We start from the raw sequence: 25,679 nt of genomic DNA, 5'->3' as shown, positions 1-25,679 counted from the left end.
TTGCCAGTAGCAAGATCATCTCTCCCTTGCAGGCTCTTTGCTTTCTTCCTCCCCTGAACACACACACACACACATACATTTCTCCTCCACTCAGTCCTGTCTTGCAGATGGATTTTGTCCCTGAGGGCAGCTGCTATTCCACTTCTGTAGCAGCCACTGTTACCTGGAGCAGGTAGACAAACTGCCTTTCTCTAACCAACCTGTTTGTGCTAATCCAGTAAATGATTGCTAGTGCAGGAGATGACTGGAAAGTGGAATAAAGCAGCATTTCTGTCATTTACCTGCCCAGACATTTGCATTTCTGTCTTCTGCTCTCACTTGGCTCTGTAGTCCAGGCAGTTCTTGCTCTGTTTCCCTTGCAGCTGCAGCCTGTGGGTTCACGTGTTCTAGTCCAGCCCCTTAAAACAGCAATGTTCATATCTTTAGGTCCCAGTCTTTCTAAAACATGTCCTTTTTGAAATGTTGGTTTTCAAACCTGTCTCTTGAAACCCATTAGCTGCATGGCATCATCACATTGCTCTACTCAGACGTTTCAGCAGCAGATTTCACACTGCTTTAAATCTCCAAATGACTGGAGAGAGATGCTTTGCTTTTGACACTGTTCCAAGTTCCTGTTGTACCTCAATTTCAACATCTCTTTCAATTCCTCAAAGACATTTTATAGCCTTGCAGAGATAGTAACTCCCAGGGTGAAACATTGCCATAGAGCTTTTTCAGCATCTCATTCTCAGCCCCAGGACCTTCTGCTGACATAGTGTTGGTGACTTACCTGTTTCTGAGGCATCAGTATTGCCCAGCACTGAGATGGAGTTAGACTTGCTTCAAATTCAAGAGTGCCTGTGGGAGTCTTAGCACTGCAGAGAGAAATACAATTAATGAAGAGGTAGACAGGGATCAGGCATTGGAATGAGTTGCCCAGGGAGGAGGTGGAGTCGCTAGAGATATTCAAGACACCTATGGACTTGGCTCCTGGGGACATGGTTTAGTGGCCATGGTGGTGCTTGGCCTGCTTCTGCCAGGCAACCAGCAGCAGAACAAGTGGACACAGTCTCAAGTTGTGCTGGAGGAGGTCTAGGCTGGATGTTGTTAGGAAGTTGTTGGCAGAGAGAGTGATTGGCCTGGGAATGGGCTGCCCAGGGAGGTGGTGGAGTCACCGTGCCCGGAGGTGTTCAAGCAAAGCCTGGCTGAGGCACTTAGTGTCGTGGTCTGGTTGAGTGGACAGGGCTGGGTGCTAGGTTGGATTCTATGATGGTTGGAAGTATTTTCTATCTGAAACAATTCTATGATATGCACTTTGCAAATAATCATGGAAGAGGTTTCATAGTATCAATCAATCAGGTTGGAAGAGACCTCCAAGATCATCCAGCCCAACCTAGCACCCAGCCCTGTCCAATCAACCAGATCATGGCACTGAGTTCTTCATCCAGTCTTCTCTTGAACACCTTCATGGATGGTGACTCCACCACCTCCCTGGGCAGCCCATTCCAATGCCAATCACTCTCTCTGACAACAACTTCCTCCTAACATCCAGTTTATAGCCAGCTTAGATTTTGCTGTGAGAGCTGCAGGTCTGACCACTCTGAAACCTACTTTAGCATCTTGAAAATCAGTGTGTGCTGACTGATCCCATAAAAAAGACTTCAGGTGTGGACATAACTTCTGTCAGCTCATCACAGATGAGCAACTGGACACCAAGTAAAGATGGTGAGATGATACCTTACAACACAGCTGGATTCTGAAGAGGGTAGACCTGCAGAGCTGAATCCTCAGTGTAAAATGGGGATTCAAGAAATGTGTGAGGAATTAGAATGGAGAGTTTCAGGAGCCATCAATCTGTTCTGGGGGCTGCCCTATTTGCAGTAAGCATCCCTAGAGTCTCTCTCCAGCAGAAATGCCACATATCCTCACCTGCCCTTTGCAGTGGGTGAACTCATTTTCCTAAGTCCTCAGCAGCAGCTGAAGGACAGACTTTGTTCTTTTTAAATGTCACTATCTTTTGTCCTACTTGTGGATCTTCCTCCTGTTCCTCTTTTACCATATCCAGCTACTGAGCAGGTGTTTCATGGAAACATGTCAGGTGAAACACACGTTGAACAATTCCAAGCTGATGCACTCTGCAGTCTGTAGCATTGCAGAGATTGAGTTGTGCTGAATTCCTGCAGAAGGGGACAAGTCTTACTTGCTGTGTGTACCAGCTTGTATGCTACATGTACACAAGCCCTATTAACCTTAAGGCAAGCAGTTGCCTGTCTCAGTGCTGCATGAGCAGGCAAGGCATGTTGATGCTGCATTCAGAAGTGTGAGTAGATCTTTCCTGAGCTCAGTCTAATCAGTCCAGCCACAGAACCCCAGCAACAGCATCTGCAAAGCTGGAGTAGGGCAGATTTCAGAGCATATCCTATGAGCCCACCTGTAGCTCCACCATGTCCATGCTGTGTGACACATGGCTTCAGATCCTGTCAGCACTTTAATTTGGGTTGTGTTTCTGAGCTTGGGAGTTGAGATTTCCAGAGCTAGGACTGTTTAATCTGGAGAAGAAGAGGCTAATTTGCTCTCTACAACTACCTGAAAGGAGGTTGGAGTGAGTTGAGGATTGATCTCTTCTCCCTAATAAGTGTTAGAAGAAGAAATGAGCTCAGATCGTGCCAGGGGAGGTTTAGATTGGATCTGCTGGAGAGTAGCCCTGTGGAGAGGGACCTGGGAGTGCTGGTGGCTAACAAGTTACCCATGGCACAGCAATGTGCCCTTGTGGCCAAGAAAACCAATGGGATCTTGGGGTGTATTAAGAAGAGTGAGTCCAGCAGATCAAGGGAGGTTCTCTTCCCCCTCTACTCAGCCCTGGTGAGACCTCATCTTGAATACTGTGTTCAGTTTTGGGCTCCCCAGTTTCAGAGGGACAGGGATCTGCTGGAGAGGGTCCAGAGGAGGGCTATGAAGATGATTAGGGGACTGGAGCACTGCCTGATGAGGAGGGGCAGAGGGACCTGGGGCTGCTTAGTCTGGAGAAGACAATTTAATAAATCCTCTGAGAGGGGATTTAATCAATGTTTATAAACATCTGAGGGCTGGCCAGGAGTGGGGGGACAGGCTCTGCTCACTGCTCCCTGGGATAGGACAAGGAGCAATGGGAGTAAGCTGCAGCACAGGAGGTTCCACCTCAACACAAGGGGGAACGTCTTTACTGTAAGGGTCCCAGAGCACTGACACAGGCTGCCCAGAGAGGTTGTGGAGTCTCCTTCTCTGGAGCCTTTCAGGCCTGTCTGGATGTGTTCCTCTGTGATCTGTGTTAGTATTGTCCTGCTCTGGCAGGGGGGTTGGACTGGATGATCTCCTTGGGTCCTTTCCAACCCCTAACATTCTATGATTAGAAAAAAAATCTTTCCTGAGTGGTCAGGCTTGGAACAGGCTGCCCAGGGGAGGTGGTGGAGTCACCATCCCTGGAGATGTTCAAATAACTTGTAGCCATGGCAGTGTGGCTCTGTGAATGTGTGATGTGGGAGTGAGCAAGGAGAGAGTGCTAGAGGCAGAAGGGCTATGTGTTGGCTGTTCGTACCACACCGCCACTAAAGCAGCTCTCATCCCACTGCATGCAGAGGGCTTTTGAGGTGTCTTGTCGATTGTCTCCACAGTCAGGTGTTGTATTTCAACATCAGACACTGATGTTGCAGATCCCACACTTCAGTCCTGTCTTGGCTGTCTGTAGATAGCATCAGTGTAACGCTTGAGCTGTCACAGTGCCCACGCCTGTGACCCCCCCAAAAAAGCACCTCAGGATGCTGTCAGGGAGGGAAGAGATCTTGCACATAGTAAGCAGAGAACCTCATTTGGTTTGCTACCAAGCTCAACACATGACTTGATTCCTAGTGATGGAAATGACTCCGTTTGGGGGATTTGTGGCTGCCTCACCTTTCCTACCTGGCTCTTTGGAACAGAATGATATGAATACGGTGGCCTAGGGCTGTCTCTTCTTGCTGGCTTCTCATATTCCTCTGTAACCAAAAGTGTCAGCCTTTTGTTTATCAGCTCTGTAGATCACAAACACTTTACACTAACAAAGTTGCAGGCCAACCCTCTAGAGCTCTAATAAAAGTCTATCATTTTCTAATCTTCAGGGTAAACCACAGCAGTAACCAGAGGTGCATTGTGCAGGTCTGAAACAAATAAGCAACGAAAGAAAGTTTGTGACAGGTTATTTTTCCTTTGAATGTCAAGTGAATAAATCTCCTTTGTGTGTGTTTTGTTACCACAGATTTGCATTTTTATTGGAGAAACTCTTCTGTTTTCAAACTGGGCTATCACAGCAGACATACTAATGGTGAGTGTACTTTGGAACAGCATCTTTCTCTTCTGGTGGCCAGAGCAGTTTCTCAGCTTGCAAAAAACAACCTAAGACAACAATTTCTTCTAAATTCCTAACCCCTGCTTCAGCCTGTTCTTCTTTTCCCCCTTTTCCCTCCTTCCCCTTTTTCCCCCCTTTTCCCTCCTTCTCCTTTTCCCTCCTTCTCCTTTTCCCTCCTTCTCCTTTTCCCTCCTTCTCCTTTTCCCTCCTTCTCCTTTTCCCCCCTTTTCCCCCCTTTTCCCCCCTTTTCCCCCCTTTTCCCCCCTTTTCCCCCCTTTTCCCCCCTTTTCCCCCCTTTTCCCCCCTTTTCCCCCCTTTTCCCCCCTTTTCCCCCCTTTTCCCCCCTTTTCCCCCCTTTTCCCCCCCTTTTCCCCCCTTTTCCCCCCTTTTCCCCCCTTTTCCCCCCTTTTCCCCCCTTTTCCCCCCTTTTCCCCCCTTTTCCCCCCTTTTCCCCCCTTTTCCCCCCTTTTCCCCCCTTCCCCCCCCTTTCTCCCCCCTTTCCCCCCTTTTCCCCCCTTTTCCCCCCTTTCCCCCCCCTTTCTCCCCCCTTTCTCCCCCCTTTCCCCCCCCTTCCCCCCCCTTCCCCCCCTTCCCCCCCCTTTCCCCCCTTTTCCCCCCCTTTCCCCCCCTTTCCCCCCCTTTCCCCCCCTTTCCCCCCCTTTCCCCCCCTTTCCCCCCCTTTCCCCCCCTTTTCCCCCCTTTTCCCTTTTCCCCCTTTTTCCCTCCTTCCCCTTTCCCCCCCTTTTCTCTCCTTCCCCTTTTCCCCCCTGTCCTCCTTCCCCCCCTTCCACCTTTCTCCCCAGTGGTTCGGTTTGGGTTGGATTTTTTTTTCCACTTGCTGCAATAGAAAGTGGAATAGAGAGGAAGAAAATAAGATTCTTTCCACCCTTTGTTGGGAGCACAAGGGAGAAGAGATGTCCAGAAAGGATTCCTGTGCTGAATTTGAATGAGTTTGAATTAAAATTAGAACAGAATTCACACGTGGGGGCACAGAAGTGCACAGGCAGAGAAATCAGGCAGCGCTTCCCTGATAGTCAGCACTTTAGTGGATTTTGTTATCAATAACTTGGCTTTGTTGTGCAGTAGGAAATCCTTCCCTCCCTCTCTCCTCTGGCCACAAAGGCAACTAGCCACCTCTCTCTTTGGCTTAACTCCAGCAAAGCTACCATTCAACTCATACACAATAGAAACTACCTCTGGGAGAGGAGAGAGGAAAAGAAAGTATAAAGAGTTTTTTGTGCTGTGTCCACCTTGTCCAAGAGGAAACTGTTGGGGACTTTTCACCTCGTGCCCTTCATTTGCCATTCTCTTTTCCACCACTGAACTTTTAATGCCTTTAAAATCAAGGTGACCTCAGCAGCCAGATTTTCATGTGATACACTCTGGAGGCTTCTTAGGGTTGCTTCCACCAGAGTCTATCAAACCTCCTGTATGTTGAAATCCCATTGTGAGGGATGTTACTTGTTGCTTAGTGCATGGAAGAGGTAGAAACTAGAGCAGAGGACCATTACAGGGCTTGCCCGAGGTCTTTTGGCAGCTTGTTGACAGCACTAAAAATACAAAATCAAGTCTGGCATCAGCAGCAAACTCCCTTGACTTGTGTTTGTTGCTTATGCAAACATCAACAAGCAAACAATCTGGCTCACTGCTCCTAGATGGAAGGATAATGGTGTTGATGTATTGATTGAGTAAAGAGCTTCAAGCTTCTGCTTCAGCTCTCTTTATGATTTCAGTTTGAGGATGTGTTTATATTTTAAGGTAGCATGCTGTAGGTGCCATAATTGCCTTGCTTGATGAACTTTCCATCTTTAAGCCATTTGTACAGAGAAGACTCTGGGAGGTGGGGATGGTTGACTCTGCTTCTCTCAGATGTGACTAAAGCCCAGAGAAACAAAGGTTAGCAGTGTAGCATCAGATAGCTTTTAATTACTGAGCTTCATTCCTCCTACCAGTTTAGCTTTAGTGTGGTAGAGCTCTGCCTGGGCTGCACAGGTGGCTCCTCTCTACTTACTGGGGGGCTGCAGCTCATGCTGAGTTCAAGGCTGCTGTGGCCATTCATTAAGTGGTAGCTCAGCACTTAGATGTGTTGAGGAGGAAATTATAGTACTGCATTTGTAGCTGCTCATTACTGCCTCCTGCCAGAGCTCCCTTTGCATCTGACTTTGGCTGTGATGTTCCCAGGAGCTCTCCCAGCTCTCTGGTCAGAATTAGGTGTTGGACTGAAATAGCAAATCTTTTGCATCTTCGCTAGCACTGGCTGGAACGAGCCTGGGCTTGGCCAGGGAGGAGCACATCTGCAGCCCTCCAGCAGTGAGTCTCAAAGAGCAGCTGAGGCAAGCAGCTCTGCTGCCAGCATAGCCCAGCTGGACAGCAGCTACCTGTCAGACATGTTCAAGGTCCTCCAGAAAAACTGTGCAAGAGGGAGACCTGAAGTTTAGAATCATAGAATCAATCAGAGTTGGAAGGGACCACAAGGATCAGCCAGTTCCAACCCCCCTGCCATGCCCAGGGACACTCTACCCCAGATCAGCCTGCCCACAGCCTCATCTAGCCTGGCCTTAAACACCTCCAGGGATGGAGCCTCAACCAGCTCCCTGGGCAACCCAGTCCAGGCTCTCACCACTCTCATGCTCAACAACTTCCTCCTCATGCTCAGTCTGACTCTCCCCACTTCCAGCTTTGCTCCATTCCCCCCAGTCTTGTCACTCTCTGATAGCCTGAAAAGTTCCTCCCCAGCTCTTTTGTAGGCCCCCTTCAGATACTGGCAGGCCACAAGAAGGTCACCTCAGAGCCTCCTGTTCTCCAGCCTGCACAGCCCCAACTCTTTCAGTCTGTGCTCATAGCAGAGCTGCTCCAGCTCTCTGAGCATCCTCCTGGCCCTGCTCTGGACACGCTTCACCATGCCCATATCATTCTTGTAATGGGGGCTCCAGAACTGGAAGCTTGGCTTACATCATCTCAAGCTGACCCCAAAAGACAGTTTTCAAGCACAGTCTTTGGTATATCAAGTGCACAAAGGATGCCATCATCTCCCTGTTTTAATTACTGAGAGGCTTTGGTGGTGATTGCAAATCTGACCTCAGTATTCTGTTGCTTTCTAACAGTTTTTGTTAGACAGCTGCAGTTTGTAGGGATGAATAAATCTGATGAGGAGCAGCTGAGGTAGCTGGGCATGGTTAGTTTGAGGAAGAGGAGGCTGAGGGGAGACCTCATTGCTGTCTACAACTACCTGAAGGGACATTGTGGAGAGGCTGCTGCCTGGCTTTTCTCACAGGTTAATTGGAGACAGAACAAGGGGGAATGGCCTCAAGCTGAGGCTGGGGAGGTTTAGATTGGACATTAGGAAAAAGTTTTTCATGGAGAGAGTGATCAGGGAGTGGAATGAGCTGCCCAGGGAGGTAGTGGAGTCACCCACCCTGGGTGTGGTGCTTAGGGATATGGTTTAAGGTTTCTATGCTGTCCCTGGAGGTGTTTAAAAAACGCCTGGATGAGGCATTTAGTTGATTGGACAGGGCTGGGTGAAAGGTTGGACTGGATGAGCTTGGAGGTCTCTTCCAACATGGTTGATTCTATGATTCTAAGGTGAATCTTACAGAGTAGGATTATAGGTTGGGCTTGGTGATCCTGAGGGGCTTTGCCAACCTGCACGTTTCTGTGATTCTGTGATTTGCAGTCATTTATGTTGCTCTAGAATCATAGAATCAACCAGGTTGGAAGAGACCTCCCAGATCATTCAGTCCAACCTAGCACCCAGCCCTATCCAGTCAACTAGACCATGGCACTGAGTGCCTCATCCAGTCTTTTCTTGAACACCCCCAGGGACGGTGCCTCCACCATCTCCCTGGGCAGCCCATTCCAATGGCAAATCACTCTCTCTGTGAAGAACTTCTTCCTAACATCCAGCCTATACCTACCCTGGCACAGCTTGAGACTGTGTCCCCTTGTTCTATTGCTGGTTGCCTGGGAGAAGAGGCCAACCCCCACCTGGCTACAATGCCCCTTCAGGTAGTTGTAGACAGTAATAAGATCACCCCTGAGCCTCCTCTTCTCCAGGCTAAACAGGCCCAGCTCCCTCAACCTCTCCTCATAGGATTTGTGCTCCAGTGCAGAAAAACTGCAAAAGAAATGATTGGAAATAGTTCTTTAGTTCCAGTGTCCAAAAGATAGCAAAGAAACTAAAACCATGTTTAAAATTGGCTTGTGGTGATTGATGCCAACTCCTAAATTTGCTGTTTTCTTGTGTGTTTAGAAAAATGAACTGAATGCCATCTCTGATGCCCAGCTCGATGCATTATCAGCACAAGTGGCCCTGTAAAAGTGGTCTACCAACAAATGCAAACATCCACTCAGATCAATGCAAGCTTGCAAACAGATGGCCTGAAGTGCATTTGTATTACATAAGGGGCTCCAGAGGATGCTTAGTCAGACAAAAGGTGAGAGCCAGGGCTGGAACCACGTTTGACAGACAGCTTTGTCAGAAGTCCTAGGCAGAGGAAGGTGTGGATATGCTTTAGCAAGGTGCACTTTAGATGTTTGGCAAATTAATTTCTCCTGATTACTATTTATTTGGTGCAATCAGAAGTGTGTCTGTTCTCGCCCGGGGCTGCCGAGGAGTTTAAAAGCATTATTAGCGTAAGCTTAACAACACTTACATCATCTACATAAATATTAGCCTGTTTTCATGGATAAAAAGCTCTCAGTGCTAGCTCAACACTTCCCACTGATTTCATTATGCCAGAAGTGAGGCTTTTGGGGAAGTGCATCCCAAATGATTTGTGGTAGCTCTCCCAAGGCTCTCAGCTCTCATGACTGCATAAGAACCCCACTGGGCAAGTCGGGAAAGCATCATCAGAGGTTCTGCAGGTTTAATGTCCTTGGTGAAAGAAGGATGTTTGCTTATTATCTCCAAATTTGATTGCTGCCTCTTCCTAGCTTTGTCCCTCAGGGTTCTGTGCTGGGCCCTATCCTCTTTAACATCTTCATAGATGATCTGGATGAGGGCATGGAGTCAGTCATCAGCAAGTTTGCAGATGACAGCAAGCTGGGGCAGATGTGGCTGGGTTGGAGGGCAGAAGGGCTCTGCAGCGGGACCTTGACCACCTGCACAGATGGGCAGAGTCCAATGGGATGGGGTTCAATAGCTCCAAGTGCAGGGTGCTGCACTTTGGCCACAACAACCCCATGCAGAGATACAGGCTGGGGTCAGAGTGGCTGGAGAGCAGCCAGACAGAGAGGGATCTGGGGGTGCTGATTGATACCCGCCTGAACATGAGCCAGCAGTGTGCCCAGGTGGCCAAGAGAGCCAGTGGCATCCTGGCCTGCATCAGGAATGGTGTGGCCAGCAGGAGCAGGGAGGTCATTCTGCCCCTGTACTCTGCACTGCTTAGACCTCACCTTGAGTGCTGTGTTCAGTTCTGGGCCCCCCAGTTTAGGAGGGACATTGAGATGCTTGAGCGTGTCCAGAGAAGGGCAACGAGGCTGGGGAGAGGCCTTGAGCACAGCCCTACGAGGAGAGGCTGAGGGAGCTGGGATTGGTTAGCCTGGAGAAGAGGAGGCTCAGGGGAGACCTTATTGCTGTCTACAACTACCTGAGGGGTGGTTGTGGCCAGGAGGAGGTTGCTCTCTTCTCTCAGGTGGCCAGCACCAGAACAAGAGGACACAGCCTCAAGCTGCACCAGGGGAGATTTAGGCTGGAGGTGAGGAGAAAGTTCTTCCCTGAGAGAGTCATTGGACACTGGAATGGGCTGCCCGGGGAGGTGGTGGAGTCGCCGTCCCTGGAGCTGTTCAAGGCAAGATTGGACGTGGCACTTGGTGCCATGGTCTGGCCTTGAGCTCTGTGGTAAAGGGTTGGACTTGATGATCTGTGAGGTCTCTTCCAACCCTGATGATACTGTGATACTGTGCTCCCACTGCAGCCCCTGCCCTTGCCAGGGTAATGGTTGGCATGCAGCTCCTCAGACTGTCTGCAGTGAAAGGTGCTGAGAGCTGGGCCTGATAAAGCGTCAGCACTGCAGAATGTGTGGCACTGCGTGAGCTTTGAAGTGGCTGATATTTGTTCCAAATGCAAAGCTGTACAAAACAGGCCTGAGTCTCCTGAGCACAACTCTCCAGATCTCCTCCCAGGCACATGCTCAGATGGTGGCAAGGGAGAGGGGGGCTGTGTTGCTTATGGAGCATGCTAATTAGGAAACAGATTTTATCAACCATCTTTTCAAGTTGGCCTCAAAATCACCAGAACCCCAAAGTAGCATTGAAACTGCCTTGTGACAGGAGAGCCCTGCAGAGGGACCTGGACAGGCTGGATGGGTGGGCAGAGGCCAGTGGGATGACATTTAACAAGGCCAAGTGCAGGGTTCTGCACTTTGGCCACAACAACCCCAAGCAGCTCTACAGGCTGGGGACTGAGTGGCTGGAAAGCAGCCAGGAGGAAAGGGACTTGGGGGTACTGATAGATAGTAGCTGAAGATGAGCCAGCAGTGTGCCCAGGTGGCCAAGAGAGCCAATGGCATCCTGGCCTGCATCAGGAACAGTGTGGCCACTAGGACAAGGGAGGTTATTCTGCCCCTGTACTCAGCACTGGTCAGGCCACACCTTGAGTGCTGTGTCCAGTTCTGGGCCACTCAATTCAAGAGAGATGTTGAGATGCTGGAACATGTCCAGAGAAGGGCAACAAAGCTGGTGAAGGGCCTGGAACACAAACCCTATGAGGAGAGGCTGAGGGAGCTGGGGGTGTTTAGCCTGCAGAAGAGGAGGCTCAGGGCAGAGCTCATTGCTCTCTACAACTACCTGAAGGAACATTGTAGCCAGGTGGGGGGTGGCCTCTTCTCCCAGGCAACCAGCAACAGAACAAGAGGACACAGTCTCAAGTTGTGGCAGGGGAGGTCTAGGCTGGATGTTAGGAAGAAGTTGTTGTCAGAGAGAGTGATTGACATTGGAATGGGCTGCCCAGGGAGGTGGTGGAGGCACCGTACCTGGAGGTGTTGAAGCAAAGCCTGGCTGAGGCACTTAGTGCCATGGTCTGGTTGACTGGCTAGGGCTGGGTGCTAGGTTGGACTGGATGAGTTTGGGAGTCTCTTCCAACCTGGTTGATTCTATGACAGCAGTAATGAAGGAGCCTCAGTGCAGCAGGTGAGTGTGTAACGTTCTGAGGCGTGCTGAGTGCTTGGGACTCAGTAGAACCTGGTCTTAGTTAGTGGGGTTCCTCCTCCACAGCATATCCAAAATGATGGGCAGAGGCTTGGTGGCATTGCTGTTTAAGAGCCAGTAGGCAATTTCAAGAGCCTCAGCTACTGCAACCACAACCTCTTCAGATGTTTGCTGAGAAAAATCATCCTCCAGCTGGTGCAAAGTCCTGATCCTTATGCAAAAAAATCTCCTGCAGCTTTCTTTTTTGCTTCTAAAACATCATCTTCTTTTTAAGTGGTCATGAGCTGCTTTAATGACTTGCTGTAGAGTCAGAGTCTTCCCTTTGGCTTGCAACAGGCATAAACTGGTGCTCAGCTGTGCTTATAGGCATGGTGGAATGTTGCTTTTGTCCTGGTTATCTTCCCCATAAATAAACTTCAATTATTTATGTAGTCCAAATGCCTGCCCTGTTTTTACAGCTGAAGATAAATGGCAGTTCCAGAAGCTCTCATTGTTGCTTCTCTCAGTGTGCCCTGCACACATCAGTAATCTGAGTGCTGTGGCTTAGATTTTAAGGCAGGGTGAGGAGTTCCTTTACATGAAGGTACACAGCACACTGGAGCACAGCTCTGACCAAGAAGGATGGGCCAAAGGGCATCTGCATTTCTTCCCTGGGTTGCAAATGGATATGTACTGTTCCAGGGTGTGCTGTGATTTGGAGACCAGGTTGTAGTATCACAGAATGGTTTGGGCTGGAAGGGACCTTTAAAGGTCATCTAGCTGAAGCCTTCTGCAGTCAGCAGGGACATCTGCAACTGGAGCAGGTTGCTCAGAGCCCCAGACAACCTGACCTGGAATGTTTTTCAGGGATGGGGCATTTACCACCTCTCTGGGCAACCTGGATCAGCATCTCATCACCCTCAGTCGTGACTTCCTTCTCTTAAGTCTCAATCTCCCTCTTTTACTTTAAAAACACCACCTGCCTTCTTTAACTTTGTTTAAGAGCAGTGGTTTAGGCAGTATCTTCCCAGCTGGAGGGGAGAGTCTCTCTCAGGCTGACTTTCTCCAGGTTGCAGCCTTTGCCCTTTCAGAGCAGCAGTTGCAAAAGGGACACCAGGACTATTTCTGGGCTCTGTCCATGGCTAGAACTGTTAGGATGTGTTTTCCTTGCCTTTGGCATTGAAAGAGACCACTGTGCACTCTCCTGAAGATTGCTGTCTGAGCCACAAAGGGTAGCAAAGTGGTTTGGAGAGTAGAATTTTCTATCAAAGGTTAGACATAAGCATCAGACCCTACTTCTGACAGGTGCCCTTTTACTGGGAGAAGGATGTTCTCTCCTTGGCTTTCCTGGTTAACTTTTGTCAGATCATCGACTCATTGTGCTGGTTTTAGGACGGGAAGGGGATGTCAGCAGTAAACCATGGCCTTTCTGAGCCACTATTTAAAGAGCAGAGCCTTGCCAGAGTTGCTTGGTCAGCCTCTCTGCCCATCCTCTCTGCTGCCTGCCTTTGGACCTGGAGTCAAAGCTGAGCCAGGACCATCCCACAGGTTTCCGCCTTGGCTGCTGTGGCTCTTCCACCTCCAGTTTCTGTGGGATGGCCAAACCAGGCCATGTATGGTTTGAATTTAGGTCTATTTTAGTATCAAAATGCCCATTTAGATCTGTAATTTACTGCTGTTTTCCTAGAACAGTAGACACTGTTTGCTACCAACTACTTCCCCTCTGCCAGAAGAAAATGCTTTGCAAGTAGGGATAGGATGGAGCATTTTTTTGGTGTTTTGAGGATGCTGCTTTCAGCCTTTTATCTCTTATTCCCCCCTTTCCAATAGCTTTGCAGTAGAGAAGGAAAATCCTCCCCTTCATTTGCTTGTCATATTGTTGGGTCTTGAAGCTGGGGGGCAGGGGGAGGAGGGTGATTGTCACCTGAGTTCCAGACCTAATTTGCTAAGTTTTGGTGGTTTATCTCATATTGATGGTTTCAGCCATTAATAACTTCCTTAAGTAGGCAAACTGCAAGCTTGCTGCCAATAATATTGCCTCTTGCAAAACTGTGTGCATGCATAATAGTAATAGTCCACACTGGTGAGACCCCACCTGCAGTACTGCATCCAGCTCTAAAGCCCCTATTACAAGAGGGATATGGATGTGCTGGAATGTGTCCAGAGAAGAGCCATGAGGATGAGCAGAGGAGCTGATTTGCTATGAGGAGAGACTGAGGGAGTTGGGGCTGTTCAGTCTGGAGAGGAGAAGGCTCCCAGGGGGCTTTATTGTGCTCTTTCAGTATCTGAAGGAGACTTACAAGAAAGCTGGGAAGGGACTTTTTAGGATGTCAGGTAGGGAAAGGACTGGGAGGAATGGAAAAAAGCTAGAAATGGGTAGGTTCTGACTGGATGTTAGGAAGAAGTTCTTCAGCATGAGGGTGATGAGAGCCTGGAACATGTTGCCAAGGGAGGTAGTGGGAGTCTCATCCCTGGAGGTGTTTAAAGCCAGGCTGGATGAGGCTCTGGCCAGCCTGATCTAGTGTGAGGTGTTCCTGGGCATGGCAGAGGGGTTGGAACTGCCTGATCCTTGTGGTCCCTTCCAACCCTGATTGATTCTATGATCCTGTGGTTCGATAAAAGAGCTCTGCATGCAGAATGATATCTAACAGATGTGTGAGTGTGTATTCTATCATGTGTCTATATATCTATGCACACACACATACAGCACAGGTATCATTCACATTTCCTTCTGTGAGTGGCACCAATTCATTGCCACTCTCTGAAAATGCTATGTTTTAACACATTTGCCCTTTCATTTGTTGTTTGGTGAGGCATTGGAGCAGGCTGCCCAGGGAAGTGGTGGAGCCACCATCTCTAGAGGCATCCAAAAAATGAGTAGAGTGACTCTTTGGGACATGGCTCAATGGGCATGGAAATGTAAGGTAGAAGGTTGGAGTCAATGATCTTGGAGGTCTTGTCCAACCTTAATGGTTCTATGATTTTGCTAAGGAAATGGATAGAAGATAGAGCCAGGCAGGGTTTCTTCTCCAGAGCTGTTCACATAAAGAAAGAAAAGTATTTAATATAAACTTCCCCATTTCACAGATATGCACAACTCTGCACTCTTGAATAAAGTAGAATTTCACTTTATCTCCTCAGATGCCCTTTCCCAAGCAGCTGTTGCAGGATGCTTCTCCATAGCACCTGCATGAACTAAAGCCAGATGGGAAGAGCAACAATAATTCACTTTTTGTACCCCACCCCCCTTTTTGTCACACCCAGCATCTTTGGGGAGTGGGAATGAAGTGTGTAGCTCTCCTACTGTTTCACAGTGTGACCTTCAGTGCCTTTCTGTGTCTCTAATGAAGTCTAGACCTTATTTTCCTCTCGGCATTTCTATGAGCCCTCAAGTCTATTTTGAGCTTGTGGCTGTCAAAGCAGGACAGTGTCTAACATCTGCAGTCAGGTGGCTGCTGGGGATCTCACCATCTTCTGTTCTTCTCTTGCACAACAGGAGTTTAACAGGGTACCCAGATAATGTATAGCAGTGTGCATTTGCAGCACTGGCAGGTCATCCTGAGAGCAGATAGCAGAACCCTGAGGAAAAGCATTTAATCCATTTTTGCCCATACTCCTTCATTGTCTCTGCTTGGAATCAGGTGATCATTCAAATAGGTGTAAGTTGTCTTCTAGTGTGGGTCTTCTCAGTGTGGTTTCTTTTCTTGCCTTTTTGTTTTAATGTCTCTTTCCACTGCAGACAGAGCAGCTCTGCTTCCCTGAGTGTTAAAATACTGAAGCAGTGCTTCGGGTCCTGTGCCCCGAGCTAAGGCACTGCTGAGCAGTGCTCTCTGTGTATCTCTCACTGGGGCCATGCCAGTCCTGACATGTCACATTTCATTAGTCACTGACTTCAGGAAGGGATTGCAAGGAGGAGTTGAGGCCTGGGAAGGCATGCCTTCTACAGACAGGCTGAGGACAGCCCATCAGAGAGAAAGGGGACAAGTACAAGAGATCATGGGCTACAAAGAGTCCTTTCTGGCAGAGGAGAGAGGTCAGCAGAGCAGCAAGAAAAGGCAGAATCAGATTCCGTGCTTAGAAGGGGACCCAAAGCTCCCTTGGATTTAGTGACCTATTGAATTCCTCATTACTTACAGAGAGGATCAATTTATAAACCAGGATATGTGGGCTTGATGCAGATGTTCTTAGTTCCTTTTACGTGCTTTATGCAGGAGATAATTACCTTAAAACAGGATATGTGGACTTGATGCAGATGTTCTTAGCTCCTTTCACAAGCTGTATGCAGGAGACAGTTACCTTTTTTCTGCTCCTAAAAGTGTGGTATAAAGTCAAGGCCATTCCACAGGACAGGAATTTGAGTTTGGGTTTGGTTTTTCTTTTTTTTTTTTTTTTAATCATTGATCCCTTCCCATGGTTGAGACTTTGTTTTCTGTGACCTCTGGTCCCTTAATGAGGAAGTCATTTGTGTTTTCCACTGATCCAGCATAGACAAGACTGATTCTACATGACCTAGCCAAGGTTATCATGGCCTGTTAGAGGAGAGGAGACCAAACTGCAATAGCTTAGCTGTGGAAGAGTTTCTTGATTGTCTTTGTCACTTTTCCCAAGTGGAATTTGGATTTTTGGAGGAAAAAATACAAACTGGCTAGAGATGGAGTGGGTGGGGAGGGTGTGAGACCTTTCCCACTCATGTGAGGTTTTATTAGGGAACAAAATTATGGGGAAAGAAAACCCTTCACAACATCCCAGGTGTGCTGGTTTGAGGCTAATTGGAATATTTTAAATAGAGAAATTAGATTATTGGCTGTGGAAAGAAAAACATAGTGATGTCTAAATTACCCACTCATTCTGCTGAGACACATGAAAGCAAGGGCACAAACGTAGATAAGGCAGTCGCTGCCTGGCTTTTGCCATATTAACTCTTCTGCCTGACCCTGCACATCTCCCAGCTAATCATTCTGCCTCTAACACACCTCTTGCTGACCTTTCCACATCACCTTGGTGTTGTGGAGGGGGAAAATTAATTAATGTGAGATCACAGAATCATAGAATCAGCCAGGTTGGAAGAGACCTCCAACATCATCCAGTCCAACCTAGCACCCAGCCCTAGCCAGTCAACCAGACCATGGCACTAAGTGCCTCAGCCAGGCTGTGCTTCAACACCTCCAGGGACGGTGACTCCACCACCTCCCTGGGCAGCCCATTCCAATGCCAATCACTCTCTCTGCCAACAACTTCCTCCTAACATCCAGCCTGTACATCCCCCAGCACAACTTGAGACTGTGTCCCCTTGTTTTGTTGCTGGTTGCCTGGGAGAAGAGGCCACCCCCCACCTGGCTACAATGTCCCTTCAGGTAGTTGTAGACAGCAATGAGGTCTGTCCTGAGCCTCCTCTTCTGCAGGCTAAACAACCCTAGCTCCCTCCTAACATCCAGGCCTGTCCCTGCCCATTTCAAGGAGGTTGGGACTAGATGATCCTTGTGGTCCCTTCCAACCCTGACTGATTCTATGATTCTATTCTGTACATGCTTGTAAATTGTGCTAAGCTGTAAATATAAAAGCTTCATTCCTTAACTGCCAGCTGGCTGAGTTTAGTCTGGGTGAATCCTTGGTGGAGAGAGGGGAGCAGGTGACATCCAGAACCACCACACCAGGTCACAGCAAAGTCCTCACTGGGAATGCTGGTAGTGCTTAGCAAGTTATGTGCTGCTAACAACCTCAACCCCCTGTCCCCATCAGTCAAGTGAAGCATCAACTGAGCAGCGATAGTGAAGTGTCTTGTGGGCCAAGTTTGAGTTGCTCTCATGCATTCACTGGTGCTGGAGGGAATTCAGACTGGATGGATCTTCCTTCCCTCCAAAACCTGCTATCAGGAGTAGTAGAAAAGCAGGACAGATCTTACTTCCCTCCAAAACCTGCTGTCCAGAGTAGTAGAAAAGCAGGAAAGGGGAGCTGAGCTCTCTAGTTTCTTGAGCCACCCATTTACCTGTGTGTGCCACTGCTGTCAGTGGGGACTGGTTTTCTTTGTCCTGACCAGGGTTTGAAGTGAGCAATACAAGACAGCTGGACAGGTTCTTGCTTCAATTTCCTGATGTCTTTTGTTTTTGCCCTTCCCCTTCTTCTTTGCAGTACGTGGTCATTCCAACACGCCGTGCAACCGCAGTGGCCTTGCAGAGTTTCACTTCGCACCTCCTGGGAGATGCTGGCAGTCCTTATCTGATTGGATTTGTAAGTGCTCACAGCAGGTCTTGGCAGGGCTGCTGCACATGTTTGGTTTTGTTTACTATCTGCATGTCTAAAATGCCAAGTTCAGCCATGCTGGGGGGTGGGGGAAGGCTGGTGGTGTTTAGCAGAAGAATTGGAAGTGCTGCAGCGATGAAGCTTCTTGAGTGGCTCATATTAGCAGTGGGCTACAATTCTAACCTGGAAGGATCACTTGGGCACAAGAAGTGAGCTTCTAAATCTTTTTAGCCTAGGGCATTTATAAAGCTTATAGACAGCTCTGTAAAGGGAGAGCAGTTGCTTCTGTGCTGTGGACACAGGTCCATTAGAAATGAGATGGGAACAGAGCCCTCTGTGTGTGTGTAACTGCTCATCCAGTCTCAGCAGCCAGAGAGCTGTTTGTGGGTTGCAAGATGCAGCTGCTCTGACCTGCTGGTATTTGATAGTTTACACCAGTACAGGCTGGGAGGTGATCTGCTGGAGAGCAGCCCTCTGGAGAGAGACCTGGGAGTGCTGGTGGATGACAACTTATCCATGGCACAGCAATGTGCCCTTATGGCCAAGAAGGCCAATGGGATCCTGGGGTGCATTAAGAAGAGTGTGTCCAGCAGATGAGGGGAGCTTCTCTGCCCTGATGAGACCTCATCTTGAATACTGCATTCAGTTTTGGGCTCCCCATTTTAAGAGGGACAGGGATTTGCTGGAGAGGGTCCAGCAGAGGGCTACGAGGTTGGTTAGGGGACTGGAGTACTGCCTGATGAGAAGAGGCTGAGGGACCTGGGACTTTTGAGTCTGGAGAAGAGAAGAGAAGAGAGGGGATTTGATAAGTGTTTATAAACCTCTGAGAGCTGGGGGCCAGGAGTGGGGGGGACAGGCTCTGCTCACTTGCTCTCTGGGATAGGACAAGGAGCAATGGATGGAAGCTGCAGCACAGGAGGTTCCAACACAAGGGGGAACTGTAAGGGTCACAGAGCACTGGAACAGGCTTCCCAGAGGGATTGTGGAGTCTCCTTCTCTGGGGATTTTCAAGGCCTGTCTGGGTGTGTTCCTCTGTGACCTGGGCTAGATTGTGTGGTGCTGCTCTGGCAGAGGGGCTGGACTCGATGATGATTTTGGGTCCCTCCCAACCCTTGACATCCTGTGGTCCTGTGAAGCTATTTTGTGTGATAATAAGTGATGGTGTAAAGACCATGGCAGGATGAGTGTGGATGTTTGGGAGTTTTTGTGAGTATTCCTTTCTGGTGTGCATGCTTTGGCTGTTTGTTAGCAATATTCCTTCCTATTACTGCTGCTTGGTCTGACTGGAGGTCTCCTTATTATACCTCCATTCTCCTAGTGCAGAGCAAAACAAAAGGCAATCAGAGAACATTCACAGTTGGAAATAGAAGGCCTGGGATGAAAATACAAAGCCTGAGGAAAAGAATTGTAGATATATTGGGGTAATTTCTTTCCCCTGCACCTTTCTGTGTGAGTCTCTGAGAACACGAAGCATCATTTATAAAGCACAACAGCTTCCATCTAAACCCTGTGTGGCACTGCTCATCTTGTGTTGAAGGTGTGACAGTTCTCCAGTGAGGTAACTGGGATCTTCAGCAGTCCCACTGCCTTTGATGGGAGGCAGACCTTTGGTCTGCTCTTCCAGCTCAGCGCTGCTGTGACACAGCTGCTGTGTGCTGTGCACCTTTTCTTTTGAGACAAAACAAATCCTACCCCCAAACCATCACTGCACAGAATGATAGGGGTTGGAAGGGACCTCTGGAGGTCATCTAATCCAAGCCACTTGCCAGAAGCAGGTTCACCCCGAGCAGCTTGCAGCTTTGAGACTCCACCACCTCTCTAGGCAGCCTGTTCCAGTGTTTCAGCACCCTCAACATAAAGAAGTTCCTCCTGGAATTTTAAGTGGACCATTCCAACTGTTGTCATCTATTTATTCCATCAGCATTGGTCTGTGCATCTATACACATTTAGTTATCTCTATTTAATTATATATATGTGTGTGTGTGTGTGTATTTAAATATCCATAACTATTCAAGCCTGGAATGCCAGATCCCAAAAAACCCAATGCTATTGTTGCTCAGTAGCCCCCTTGAAGTATACATGAAAAGACAGCTCCAGATAAGGCTGAACAGACCAAAGGGTGAGAAACATCTCCAGAGAACAAATATGTACTATTTGGCTTACTCCTTATTTGCTTCAGTGCTTTGGGCACCCAGGGAGAAGTGATCTTATTTTAGAAACGATTTGAAAGTGGCAAGAACAAAGGAGTGAGTGGAAGAGACTGCTCTGTGCAGGGCAGGCAACACAGGGAATGTCAAGGAGGGGAATGAAGTAAGCAGGGCAACATTCTGTGAAGGCAGGAGCCAGCAATGAGGCAGGGGCTGAGGTGCAACTGAGGCTCTCTCAGATGACTGCTGCGTGTTTGTTCTTTTCCTTATGTAAGAGGGATGTCCAGGAGGGATGGTGAGGACCCTGAATGATGGCAATTCATCTTGAAGGTTGCCCAAGGCTCTTGAGTGTCACAGATGAAGAATAAATAAATAGGACTTCAGTTGTGAAAAATGAGAGTGGTGAGAGCCTGGAATGGGTTGCCCAGGGAGGTGGTTGAGGCCCTGTCCCTAGAGGTGTTTAAGGCCAGGCTGGATGAGGCTGTGGGCAGGCTGATCTAGGGTAGGGTGTCCCTGGGCATGGCAGGGGGGTTGGAACTGGCTGCTCCTTGTGGTCCCTTCCAACCCTGACTGACTCAATGAAAACAATGTGCCTTGTGCTGCTTGTATTCAGAGATCAGGCAAGTTGTGAGTTCACAGCATCACCAAGGTTGGAAGAGACCTCACAGATCATCAAGTCCAACCCTTTACCACAGAGCTCAAGGCCAGACCATGGCACCAAGTGCCATGTCCAATCCTGCCTTGAACAGCTCCAGGGACGGCGACTCCACCACCTCCCCGGGCAGCCCATTCCAGTATCCAGTTACTTAATGATGCCTGTCTGAAAGGTGGTGTAACCCAAATTTAACAGCTGCCATTGGCCTTCTGGAGGCTGAGAAAATACTAATTATGATTTGGAATTCCTCTTTCCCAGTGCTGTACTCATTGAATAGTTTTAATCTGGGAGGAGACTGCTCAAATACAAAGGTCCATGGCCAGGGAGCAGGAAGCACTCATGCCACGGGAGCCATCAGCATCCATTTCTGTAGCCTCTGGTCTGGCTTGGCTGATTTGTGTTCCCTGTGCTCTCACAAGTGAAAGGTCAACTGCAGCTTTAACACAACAGAGAAAAGCAAATACCATTTAAAGTGAAAGGACAAAGAGCCAACTTCTCCACCAGACCTAAGGCAAGCAAGCAGCCTGAAGGCTAAAAGCTGCAGGTGTTGGCTATTGGGATTGTCCAGTGGTGTTGTAGGATGGAGACTTGTGATGGTTTGGGTGTTACCCACCCCCCCCTCCCCTTGTGAAAATCACCCAGACTAGACTCAGCCGAGCTGGAAATTAGAATGAAGCTTTATATTTACAGCTTAGCACAAGACACAAGCAGAGATTTACAACCTATACAGCTATAGACAGAAATAGACAAGTTAAAAGTAATATAGAAACACAGCAGCCCTCCCAGAAACCTGAGTCCCCAGGAGGGGCTCCCAACCACCCTTCCACCTCCCTTCCACCCCTCTACCTTATCCCAGACTTTGCCTTATGTTCAAGGTGAGTTTGGAGAATTGGCCAGGGGGTTTAGGAAGCTAAAGGATTAGTCACACAGACAGCAGGTTAGGGACAGAAGTGCAGGCAGCCAGAGCCAGAGAGCAACTCTGTTATCTGTATTTATGTTCTTGTTCTTAGACATCTCAGCAAGCCTATGAGTGTAGCAGACATCACCATTGCTTTCTTTTCACAGCCTATCATCTAATTCTTCTCACCAAAATACTGTAGCTAGCTTCAAACTAGCACAAGACCTTCATGCAGGACTGAAGTGTCACCTGGACAGGTTACAGAAGTGGCTTGAGTTGTGACTAGGATTTTCATAGCAGTCTGTGGGAGCTAAGCAACCTACTTCTGTTGGCTTTAAGGGCAGTTTGGGAACTCGATTCAGGGAATCTCCAGCCTTGAGGGCATCAACTCACATTGCTGTTACTCCAGAATTACCATGAAGCAAGCCAAGAGGTCTTATAGAGAGGAAGAACGGAGGATAAATCCAAGGAGCTTCAGAGACAGACATGCTCAGAAGTGCCGAAATCCAAATCAGATCAGACTCCTGACCACTCAGGCTCCATCTGAGCTGCTGAAGATCTCATTTGTTCTGACTGCTCACAAAATCTGCCTGAAGCTCCCTCACCAAACAAGCAGTGTTTTGGTCTCACATGGCTGGGATCTCACAGAGGTCTGGCGAGTTGGTGGTGAGATTCCCTCCAGCAGTCCTCCTAACAAAGAACCAGGAGCCCGTGTCCTTGAAGGACTGAGCTGTCTCAGGCAGTTGTCTCTGTCTGCTGGGTGCCAATAAATGTTGTATTGATCTTATAATCCTCGTGTGGAACATAGAAAGTACTTAACAGCTGCAGCCTCATGCGTGTGGCTGTTCCCTTGCTCGGTGGTGTGAGTTGAAGGTCAGACTTGCATTTTCTCCACTCTCCTCCAGTTCCAAGCCTTGCAGAGCAGTTCCTTGCAGCCAGAGCACCAAATGTTAGTGTTTCAGAGCATGTGTGCAGGGTTATTTTTTCGTGTTTCTTCAAATCTTGGTAGCTTTTATAATGGTAAAAAGGCTTAAGACTGACTTACAAAGAAATTATGCAGGGGGGCATAATTTTGAGCGGGGGGCAGCTGTAATTTGGGTGAGGTTTTGCTGCTTGCCAGGCACTGAGATCAGTTGCTCTAAATCAGTTTGGCCTCTTCACTCACAAGCAGGACTCCCTGCTGCAGTATTTCATTGGGTGAGACAGTTGTTATTCCTAGAGAACTGTGACTTTTTCAGGACCTTTGGGCTAGCCTGCAGAGTTTAAATGTTCCCTGCTTAACCTCTCTCTGCTTTGTTCTTGAGGTGGTCAGGGAGAGATGTCACCTGCTCAGTGCATGGCACCCAAACTTCCCTGCTTCTTTTCTGTCTTTGGAGGATCCAACTATGCAGACTCAGGTTATGAATCATAGAATGTCAAGGGCTGGAAGGGACCTTGAAAGCTCATCTGGTCCAGCCCTCCTGCCAGAGCAGCATCACCTAGAGCAGATCACACTGGAATGCATCCTGATGGTTCTTGAATACCTACAGAGAGGGAGACTCCACAGCCTCCCTGGGCAGGGCAGCCTGTTCCAGTGAAGCACAGAACAGTTAAGAGAAATGCCTAAACCTCACCACTGGTGTTGAGCATTAGATAAAAGTCTCCTGACTGCTCTTCCTGTGCCCCAACACCTCTCAGCATTTCAGCCCCAGAATAGCTGAGTGGATGGAGGCAGCAGATGAAGGTTAGCAGTAAGCTCTTAGTTAGCTCTGAGAGTTAACTCTTCTCAGGCTGCATTAGAGCTCCACCTCTGTGTGTTACTAATTCTGGTTCTGTCTTTGTTGCCCTTTAAAACTCAGTAACTTTGAGGAGTGCCAGCCAGTCTGTGCTGCTGTGCTCAGCTGTGCACATGCATGCATGAGCCTGTCTTCCCTGCTCAGGGTTTACATCATCCTTCACACGAACAGTGCTCTCCCTCCAGGCACATCCTTGCTTCAGGCAGTGAGGGCTTTTCTTTTGGGGCTGTGCTTTGGCTTTTTTCCCCCTTCCTTGCTTTCAAGTCTGTCATTTGCTTCCTATCTGAGCACAGCAGAGCTCTCCTCCTCTGTCCTTGCCTTGCTTCTGGCCCTGGCTGTGAGGAGAATGGGGCACCCACTGCAGGCTTTGCTCTCTCTAGGTGTGCCAGGGAAATGGCTGGTGTGGGCACACATTTTTCTTGCTGCTCTGCTGCTCTTGGCTCTCCTGTTAGCTTCCACCTTTACTAAATCTTTCTCATCTCCCCTGTGCAACCATCCTCTAGGGAGTGAACCTGTCTGTATCTGCCTGTCACTTGGCAGCACCAATGCATGAGGATGATTTTCTGAAGTGCCAGAGATCAACTCACCTCCACCAGCACCTTTTGATGGGCTAAAAGCTACTCCCTGTACTCCACTGATAGTTCTTCCTGCCTGCCCTGACCTCCTTAACTGCTGCTGCTTCAGTTTTCCCTGAGGGACACAACCTCCAGCCATTCTGACAGTGTGACAGGATCTGACCCCCAAACTGTGTGGGAGATGGTACCTGAGAGGGCACACAGAGTCCTCTGTAAGATGAGGGTGGCACAAAAGCTCTCTCATCTGTCCAGCTCTAGTGATGCAAATGGAGCATCACCTGAATTGCTGGCTCTGACAGCCTTCTCTTGGCACCCCCCCAACTGAAGGCTGAGTTGGTTGGCAGTGCCCAGGCTGGTTCACTTGGCAGCAGAGAGCATAAAAGTCAGAACAGGCACCTTCTCTCTTTCAAAAAGAGGTCTGAGAGTGGCTGACCTGGTTGTTTATCACAAGCTCATCTGAGCTGTTCTGATTTGAAGGGAGTTGTGCCACTCCTGGTACTTGGATGTTAGGAAGTTCTTTACTCTGCAGGTGATGGAACACTGAAATGTGTTGCTCAGGAAGGTGGTGGAGGCCCAATCCTTGGAGACATTCAAGGTCAAGCTTGATGGGGCTCTGAGCAACCTGATCTAGTTGAAGGTGTCCCTGCTCACTGCAGCAGGGTTGGGCTAGGTGACCTTTAAAGGTCCCTCCCAACCCAAAGCACTCTGTGGTTCTGTCATTGCCTGCAAAGATTTTAACACTAAGCCTATCACATCTCACCCTTCACTTTTCTCCTTTCCCCACCTCTCTTGTATGAGTAGGTTAATAAACTAGATCTGATGAGCTACTTAAACAGCAAGAGTGCTAATGACCTTCCTTTAGCAAGCAGTTAGCAGAACACTGTTAATTATCACTGGTGCAGAGTGTCAGGGAGAGCAGATCAGCAGCTGATTAGGGGCAACCAAGGAAAACTGGAGTAGATGCAGCAATTCAGCTACTTCTTTAATGCAAGTTGTAGCAGGAGGTGTAGATTTCATAGCCCCCTTTATCCCAGTTTGAGGCAGCTTATGTGTGGATTTGCTTTCCAGGTGTTTTCCCCCCTCCAGGTAAATAGATGTGTATGGAGAGTAGTTCTGTATGTCCAGACTTGCCTGCCTGAGGAAGTGGAGTGTATCTATTCTGGTTTAAAAACTCTATTTTATGATTTAAAATGTCAGGACTGCTCCAGAGTTGAGCTGTGGACATGGTTACTCTGGAATAGCATTTTTTTAGTGTGCCAGATGAAAAGAGGCCACAGCCTGTTGGGTCTCAAATCCACTGCTGCCCGAATTAAGAGCAGGGTAGCGGAGTGAAGCGAATGGTTGTGATGTGATGTTGCAGTCTAAGTGTTGTGTCCCTGTCTGACCTGTGCAGCTATTCCTCAAACGTGGCCCCTGAAGGGCTTGCTGCTGATTACACAGCCCTGTCCCTTCTGCCAAAGCAGGGTGTGAGATGAGCTGGAGTTCAAAGAGGCAAACACATCCTGTGACAAAGATGTGCAAGTCATTCCCTAGCATCACTCTCGGTTCTGTGGACTAGCAGGAGATACTCCACTGTTGTTGTGGGATTAGGGATTGGAAGGCAGCAAAGGAGAAAAGGATTTGGGGGTTCTTGTTGATGGGAGGTTGACCATGAGCCAGCAGTGTGCTCTTGTGGCCAGGAGAGTCAATGCCATTCTGGGGTGTATTAGAAGGGCTGTGGCTCATAGGTCGAGAGAGGTTCTCCTGCCCCCCACACATCTGGAGTACTGCATCCAGTTCTGGGCCCCCCACTTCAAGAGGGACATAGAACTGCTTGAGAGAGTCCAGCAGAGCCACAAAGATGCTGAAGGGAGTGGAACATCTCTGTTATGAGGAGAGCCTGAGGGAGCTGGGGCTGTGCTGCTTGGAGGAGAGGAGACTGAGAG

General features: G+C 48.7%; 1 protein-coding gene across 11 annotated transcripts in view; it reads left to right on the top strand.

Annotated features, from left to right (window-relative positions):
* Positions 1-25,679, top strand: part of SPNS2 (SPNS lysolipid transporter 2, sphingosine-1-phosphate) — a 230,792-nt gene that overhangs the window by 174,354 nt on the left and 30,759 nt on the right. For 8 of the 11 annotated variants that reach the window (XR_010307421.1, XM_064166682.1, XM_064166679.1 and 5 more), the window contains 2 exons: positions 4,250-4,315; positions 17,594-17,692. Coding sequence is in view for 10 of the 11 variants with exons in the window: in XM_064166682.1 (XP_064022752.1) it covers positions 4,250-4,315; positions 17,594-17,692 (165 nt within the window). In the remaining variant the exon portion in view is untranslated. Of the gene's footprint in view, positions 1-4,249; positions 4,316-17,593; positions 17,693-19,022; positions 19,170-20,126; positions 20,206-21,743; positions 22,195-25,679 lie in introns of those variants that run through there. The other 3 variants (XM_064166685.1, XM_064166687.1, XM_064166686.1) reach the window with 3 other exon arrangements.

The sequence above is a fragment of the Pogoniulus pusillus genome, chromosome 27 (genome assembly GCF_015220805.1).
Source record: "Pogoniulus pusillus isolate bPogPus1 chromosome 27, bPogPus1.pri, whole genome shotgun sequence".
Taxonomy (NCBI): Eukaryota; Metazoa; Chordata; class Aves; order Piciformes; family Lybiidae; genus Pogoniulus; species Pogoniulus pusillus.
The sequence above is the reverse complement of the archived record's forward strand: the minus strand, read 5'-3'. Positions and strand labels throughout refer to the sequence as shown.